The sequence below is a fragment of the Terrapene carolina genome, unplaced genomic scaffold (assembly GCF_002925995.2).
Source record: "Terrapene carolina triunguis isolate 2854851 unplaced genomic scaffold, T_m_triunguis-2.0 Scaffold674, whole genome shotgun sequence".
NCBI classification, from domain to species: Eukaryota; Metazoa; Chordata; order Testudines; family Emydidae; genus Terrapene; species Terrapene triunguis.
Genome location: NW_020665025.1, coordinates 361719 through 369953, shown reverse-complemented (window position 1 = coordinate 369953; position 8235 = coordinate 361719). Strand labels below are relative to the sequence as shown.

The window sequence follows — 8235 nt, the reverse complement described above, 5'->3', positions numbered from 1 at the left end:
CCCGGACTTCTCTTCTTTCTGCACTGTAAGGTCTGACCGTCACTGATTAGACACCGTTTTGCTCACCCCAATTTGAATTCACCTGGTTTCCCTGCCCCCAGAAGTAACAATACATCCATGTTCAACGGGCAGATTTAGAAACTATTTTGTTTTAAACCCCCCACAATATGTCTGTTAGAACAAACATCCGTGGAAGTGCTCTATTGATATATACAGTATGTGCATGGAGTAAGGTAAATATGCAGCCCACGTAACAATAAGAACCAACCTGGAGTTAACTGAGTGTCCATGAAGGAGTAACAGTGGTCTGTGTAGAACATTCTTCCTAAGAACCCTGCCAATAACCCTTGGTAACCCTTGTGGCTGACCATGCTTCTGCTGATCCTGGGACCTCCGCCTAGATCTGCCAAAGTACCTCAGTCCTGTGGCACCATCCTTCGCTTCTCCTGACACTGCCAGTCTTATGGGAATGATCATTAGCCTGGGGAACCATGCGGCAAAGAACCATTGATCTACTGAGAGCCACCTAGCACAGAAAGATGTGCAGCCCTCCACACGCCTGGGCGACTGACCTCCTAACTCTCCGGGCACTGAAAGACACGCTTGCGAGCATCAACGCTTTGCAAATGCGTCGCGGTAAAGACGAAGTGGAAGATAGCAGAGCTCATTCACAAAGCCTTAAACAACCGTAATACGCTAGGACCTCACGTTGCCACAACCGGTCACATGCTGCCTGGAGAATTGCAGGGTCGGGCTGTGGAGCATACGCAGATGGAATACATCCAAAGACTGCTGTCCACGTCCCTATTCTCTGACACGCGTCAAAGTTTTTGTTCCAGAGAGGCTTCCAAAGACCTGACCCCATAGACCTACCAGATCCCTGTGTAGAACATTCCTGCGGCTGTATTGCAACCAGATTGCTGTACCCAGCTCCTTTGTTCCTTATTAGTCATACACTTGGCAATGATGTTAACTATTTCTTTATAGAAATTAGAGAGGGACAGGGATCGTAACCACCACAAACAAGGGTATATTTAGCTGTGTTTCCAGCAGACATCAGATTTGTTGGTAGACCTTGCAAGCCCATTCATGTGCTGGGGAGGTTAACATGAAAACCCACCAAACACCGTGACTCCTGGGCTGCGCACCGAGGATGCCCAGGCTTTCACAGAAAGTCAGTGTGGCAGGAAGATGCTTGAATTGTTTCCTGAAGACGTCTCTTTAAAATCATGAGCTCATTTGTATGCCGGCGTAAGGCAAGTTCCAGTCGAAGCTCACTCACTGTGTGCCATGCCACCTCACCCCCATCTGAGACTGAGTCAATTGTTGCAGCAAGGTCTCCAGTTTCTAAGACACTGCTGCTTTTACAATCTGTAACTCACATGTCGCAACACGCTGGTAATATTGACACTTGTCAATCAGGGCCCGATTCTGACCCCCCGACTCAAGAGGAGTAGTGCATTACACCACAAAGGGTTCCCTTGAATTCGACGGGACTGCTGAGTTAGCTAGTGAAGAGGAGTCATCATCTGGCCCTACATGAACAGAATATATCGATAAAGCCTTTTATTAAACTTGACAAATAGTAAAAGGCAGGTCGCCCCCAGAGGGCGCCCCAGGCAGCCTGAAACAAGGTTCTCCTGTCCTCCTAAAGAAGAAGAGAACATCTCTTTAAACGCCCTTTGGTAAGAGGTTTGGATTTCAACACACCAAACAGGTTTTCCCCTCCAGCCTCATTCAGAGAAAGCTCAAAAAAAGGGGCAATTTGACACTTATCCCTTAAGTAGGTTTGTCTGTTCTGAGCTGTTGGGAAAAGCAAAGAAGCCCCAGCAGTCTGTCCTGCCATCCCCTTTTGGGATGTCAGTTTGAGGCGGGGTGGGGGGGAAACTAACCCAAACCGGGCTAGGTCTGCGCAGTGGGTAGAAAATACACTGCCATCGAAAAATGTTAAAGTAGCCTGAATGTTCCAAAAAAGGGCAGAGTGCAGAAAGAGATGGCTTGCCACACTAGACTGTGCCCATAACAGAGGTCAGACTTGCGGGTTCATTTCCTCCGTTTAGTACCTGGCTTGCCAGGTTGGGAGGTGAATACGCCCTAGTTCGTCCCTTAGTGTTGTGCACTGGAGGCAGCTGCATGTCCCAGGTGTAGTCTCTCCCCTGTGCACTGAGTACACGATGCAGGCTGTGATATTCCCCTCCCTTCGCTGTAGTCGGCTACCTGACTGCATTCCACCTTTGTCGTGAGCCCCTCAATCACGGGCTCAGCGCTCTGCATCTGTTCTCCTGGGCAGCGCCAACCACAGGTGGATTCCTAGGTCGTTCTGCACGTAGATGCATTTGACAGGGCATGAGTTGTTAAGTCCTAGGTCTCATGCCTCCAGCGGCACAGTTCTGAGCTTTGCTCACAGCAGGCGCCTTTTCTCTCGTTAACTGCATTTACTTTTTCAGAATCCTGCCCTGACTACGGAGGAAGCCAGTTGGCTTTTACAGCGGTCAAAGGCCACAGGAGCCCTCTGCCACCAGGTTACAGCAGAGTCGCTGGCACCTGCAGTGAAGAAGAGACCTGAGCAAGTGGCGAGGGATCTCATTTAGCCAGAGCAGGTGGGACGGTACCTAGCAAGCTGCCGTGGGTTTCTGCGAGAGGTCTCTGCTAGCTTCCCAAACCAGCTTGGCTTTCTTTGTTCTAGGGGAATAAGACAACTAAGTGGAGAGGTGGTTGGAGGAGGGAAGTGGGACAAACATTAATTTCCTTTTTAATCTGCAATATAAAGTTTTAAATACGCTCATTAAAATAATCGCTTTAAAAAAGAATACCCTTCCCCCGCCCCAGCATAAACCCGCTTTGCTGGGAGCTGGCCAGCGCCAAGTCTTTCCCTTAGTCCCCGGAGACGTGTTGTGGGCGTGTAAGATCCTGAGAGGTGAATGATACAAGCAAGTCTTCCTGGCCAGCTGTTGCCCTCCGCCACTGCTGTCGAAGTCCTGCTGTGATGTCCCCGGCTCGCTGGCCGCTCAGCATTTATTCCAGCCCCAGGATGTAGTTGATCCCTTGTACCAGTCCAATGATAACGGGTTGCCAGGCCACCAGGTAGCGTAGCCAGTCGAGCAGCTGCCCGTACATGACGTGGGGCCTTTCCCAGCTGTATGCGGAAAGAGTTAAAGCAGCAAAACGGGGAAGCAGAGAGAGAAACGTGGGGCTGGCTCGGAAGGCTGCGGGCAGGTGTCTTACCTAGCTGAAGCCTTCTGCATGCAGCCCTGTTATTTGCACCTCTGACTTGAGGATGGCAGAATTATAAGCTATGGCAGAAAGGTTAGAGGAAGTGGACCTATTGATACAGTATCAAGATGACAACCGGAGATAATAGCACACAAAGACGGGCCTTCCAAAGCAGGGATCATACAGCTGGGCTTTCATTTCCTTGGGCTACGGGCTCAGGATAGGCAGTGCCAGTGGGGGAGAAGGGCAATGCTGGGGTCTAGCATCACCCTTGGTAACCCTTCTTGTGTGTCCAGAACAGCAACCTTCTGATGGAGTCCCTGGCACTAGCCCCTTGCAATGGCATTCAGAATAGTGCAATCCATGTGCTGAGGCGTATCCCCACCCCAGAGCTCAGTGTTGGAATGGGAGCCTGGGGATGGAGGAAGGGTTGCTGGGCTGGAGAACGACAAGGAAAGTACTGGGGGGGGGGGGGGGGGGCCCCCCCCAAAAGCGGTATGCTATATGTCTCCACAGTGATGGGCTGGGTAGTATAGAATATCTTTAGGCCCTCTTTCAACCCAGCTTTGCAGCTACAACGGTCCTAGGAACAAGCAGTCAAAACCAGTCATTACAGCAAGCAGCCAATAGCCCACGTACATCCGACCTGCTGAGTAAGATGGGGCCACGTTTACCAAGTCAAGCCAGACATAAAATTCCCCCAACTCTTACCTGCCAGAATAAAAGCAAAGCACTAATGGGGGGGGGGGGGGGGGAAGAGAAGAGAAGTACTTGCCTCATCCCTCTGAGCAGCCTGCAGAGGGGGTGTGATAACAGGGCACACATTGAGTGAGGGGGTAGGATCTTTTAGAGGATGTCTGACAATTGGCCCTTCAACGTTACCTGAAGTGGGAGCTCACGTGTAAGATGTGAACGTTCATAGGAGGATACAATAACCTCTAATAACCCATCTTGAGGGGAAGAGGTACAAACGGGAGACAGACAGAATCAGTCCAAACAAAGAGGTCAAGAATGGTGCTGAAATGATGCTGGTTAAAAACCGGAGACATGGAGCTAGAAGTTAGTGAGCCAGACTTGGTGTACTGCGGGAGGGAGGGGGGGACGACCCACTTTTTGGCCCGAGGGGCACATCTGGGGATGGAAATTGTATGACGGGCCATGAATGCTCACAAAATTAGGGGCTGGCGTGCGGGAAGGGGTGAAGGCTCTGGCTGGGGGTGCAGGCTCTGGGGTGGGGCCAGAAATGAGGAGTTCAGGGTGCGGAGGAGGCTCTGGGCTGGGACTGAGGTTTCAGGGCTGGGGCAGGGGGTTGGATGTGGGAGGGAGTCGGGGTGCAGGCTCCAGATGGCGCTTACCTCAAGCAGCTCCCAGAAGCAGCAGCATGTCCCCCCTCTGGCTCCTACATGGAGGCATGTCCAGGTGGCTCTGCACGCTGCCCCATCTGCAGGCACCACCCCTGGAGCTCCCATTGGCCACAGTTCCCAGCCAATGGGAGCTGCGGAAGCGGCACTTGGGGTGGGGGCAGCGTGCAGAGCCCCCTGGCTACACGTACATGTAGGAGCCGGGGGGGGGAGAGAGGGGAGCGTGCCGCTGCTTCCGGGAGCTGTGTGGAGTCAAGGCACACGCCGAGCGGGGCAAGCCCCAGACCCTGCTCCCCTGTGGGAGCTCGAGGGCCGGATTAAAACATCTGAAGGGCCGGATGCGGCCCCTGGGCTGTAGTTTTCCCACCTCTGGTGTATTGGATAGTAAGCCTGATTGGTGGACAAAACAGCGAGGGGAGGGGCTATTCCAGCCACCACTCCCTGTTTGGGTCCGTGAGAGAACCGCTTGTGGGCAGACACAGATGGCAGTGGCTAGCGGAGTGAGCTTCACCATCATGGCTGCCACTTGCACCATTTCCTGGGAGCCCAGGCCTTCGTCATCCTGAGCAGACCAGAGAGAGGTGCCCAGATGACATCGTCACCCTACCAGCTCCAGCTGAATCCCAGCCAGCACCTGGACTGAAAGGACTTTAAACAGCAGCAGCAAGAGCTTCGATACCATCTAAGAGACTGTCACACAAGGGGGTTTTCCCATTAAAACTCCCTCCAGCCAACAGGAAAGGGCACGAGGGATGCTGTTAAAATAAAGGCCTGACTTAATACCTCACATTTCCACTGCTTTTATCCGTTTCTGTATCTTTAAGAAAAGGTTACAGGGATTTTTAACGGTGTGTTGGCCAGGGTACTAAACAGGCTGAGATCTCGGTATACCAAACCCCTTCCTTGTTTAAAACTGGGTTACTTTAACACCTGCAGCCCATTTAGTCCATCTACATTCATGCAATGGAAGAGAGGGGAGCCCAACCGTCCCGACCCCATCTCCAGCACAGGGCTGTCATGTTGATTGGTTAATAAGTTTGCAGATCACCTTCAAGGTGCAAGGCAAACAAAAGAGACGAAGTTGCTAGGATTTGGTCACAAGGCCAGAAAAGGATACGGGTTACTGAACATTCTCTTGAGATCCACCTTCTCTTTGCAGTATGGACACGTCTGTTTCTTCCCAACGATGCACCAGCCTCGGATGCAGAACTCGTGGAATCTGAAGGGTGACAAGTTAAGGGAAGCTGCGCTTGGGGGGGGGGGAAAAACAAACAAAAAAAAACCAGCAAAAGAGCAGGAACACTGGGATTAGAACTCAGCACACATGGGAAGTAATTCTGCAGGAATTTAGACTTGCTACTATGCACTGACCTCACTCCTGGGGCAGGCGTGCTCTACTGTTCACATCACCCTCCCCTAGGATATAACAGTGCCACCCGAGTAGCCAAGTCACCGGCAGAACCAAGAACATAAACCTGGCCAGTTAATCCATCAGATTTGGCGTATAGGACAGGTTTAACAGTGGAGTAGATAGTGGGACAGTCACTATGACTTGATAGTTACAGGTGGTGCAGGAAGACACATATAGTCAAGGCTGCCCCACAGTTTTCATTGTAAGACTGTTTTCAGTTGCTTATAACTACGCCAGACCTAAATCATCCGGGATGAAATTAAGGCTGAGCATGCATGGAACCGGCGATACGGACAGGCTGGAGGGCCAGGGGCAGAAGGGCCACTACAGAATGCTCCCCTCTCAAACCTAGAACTGAGCCCATTATTCCCAAATCTCCATATTCCTCTGCTGTCTGGCAAATAGCTGTGAAACCCATACTGTGTGGCCTGACATGAGAGGAACTTGTGAACTGCGCCAGGTTACCCGGATGCTCACAGCTCTGCGAAGGAACTGCCAACTACTATCCCCAGTGGGCCATGGAACCAGAGTGGAGTACAGACTGGCCCTCCTCAGGTGGCAGCAGCTCCCACCACCTGGTTTGGAAGGGGTGTAGTTAATGAGGCAGAGGACAGCCCTGAGTTGATTGTGTCTAGTTTGCATATCAATTCCAACTAGATATGCAAACTAGACACAATCAACTCAGGGCTAAATAGGGATTGGGAATGGCTGAGCCATTACAAACATTGAATCTATCTCCCCTTGTAAGTATTCTCACACTTGCTTCTTATCAAACTGTCTGTACTGGGCTATCTTGATTATCACTTCAAAAGTTTTTTTTTCTCTTACTTAATTGGCCTCTCAGAGTTGGTAAGACAACTCCCACCTGTTCATGCTCTCTGTATGTGTGTATATATATATCTCCTCAATATATTTCACTCTATATGCATCCGAAGAAGTGGGTTGTAGCCCACGAAAGCTTATGCTCTAATAAATTTGTTAGTCTCTAAGGTGCCACAAGTACTCCTGTTATTTTTAATGACAGATAAAATGTAATTAGTGATGTGGAAGTAGATGTTATGTAGCTCCAAATGAAGTCAAGTGCTGCTTGCTCCCTTGTAGTTTCTGCTTTTTGTTTTCACATTTCAACACCCATAAATGATGACTCAAATGTCCTGTTCAGTTTGAGCCTACGTACAGCAACCCACCAGGCCTCCGGGTAGCTGAAAACTCCCACTACCACCACCTTCTAATGACTGAGTTCTAGAATGCTGCTTCTTGCTTACCCATTGTTCACCACACTGCTTATGCATATCACACACTTTATAGAACAGATAACATCTGCAGTCCATGCCTAGAGAAACTTACAATTGAATTAAGACATGACACGGTGTGAGAACAAGCAGTACAAAGGGAGAAAGGGTAAAAGGAAGATGAGGATTCCAATAAGATTATGTGGCATTTGCAAGGCTTAAATTCAGTCAGAGCTGTCCGGGGCAGAGCCCTGGTGGGAGTTGCGTGACCCATCTACTCCCAGTTTCTATTCAGGCCTAATTTGATGGTGTCCAGTTTACAAATTAATTCCAGTTCTGCAGTTTCTTGTTGGAGTTTGTTTTTGAAGTTTTTTTTGTTGAAGAATGGCCACTTTTAAGTCTGTTATTGAGTGTGCAGGGAGATTGAAATGTTCTCAGAACCCAATACCTTATTTGCTAGTAGTATTAAAAAGCCTCCCCCAAACCTGTAGAGATCCCAGTCTTATTTTTAACTCTAACAAACTTACTTGTAAATCCTCAGAAAATTCAATCTACTCTCAGATCAAGTGCTGTAAGATTGAGGAGGATGCACTGTATTGATACAAAACATTGGATACAGCCTGCAAGCTTCAAGATGTTTTTATTTGTATTGTGGTAGCATCTCAGAGCCCTGGTCCTGGACCAGAACCCCGCAGTACTGGGCCATCCCAGCCTCAAAGATCTGACAATCTAGGCCAGTGACATTTTTATCTTTCAGAGTGGTAGCCGTGTCAGCCTGTATCAGCAAAAAGAACAGGAGTACTTGTGGCACCTTAGAGACTAACAAATTTATTTGGGCATAAGCTTTCGTGGGCTAAAACCCACTTCATCAGATGCATGCAGTGGAAAATACAGTAGGAAGATTGTGTGTATACACACCTCTACCTCATTATAACACCACCCCATATAACACAAATTCGGATATAACGAGATAAAGCAGCGCTCTGGGGGGGGGGGGGGGGGGGGGGGGGGGGGGGGG

General features: G+C 49.8%; 1 protein-coding gene across 1 annotated transcript in view; it reads right to left on the bottom strand.

The window, feature by feature from the left end:
• Nucleotides 1-2736: 2736 nt before the first annotated feature.
• Nucleotides 2737-8235, bottom strand: part of RNF121 (ring finger protein 121) — a 30135-nt gene continuing 24636 nt past the window's right edge. The window contains exons 7-8 of the mRNA XM_026659759.1: nucleotides 5692-5793; nucleotides 2737-3136 (exon numbers count right to left, since the gene is read on the bottom strand). Coding sequence (XP_026515544.1) covers nucleotides 3016-3136; nucleotides 5692-5793 — 223 coding nt within the window. The 3' untranslated portion in view covers nucleotides 2737-3015. The remainder of the gene's footprint in view (nucleotides 3137-5691; nucleotides 5794-8235) is intronic.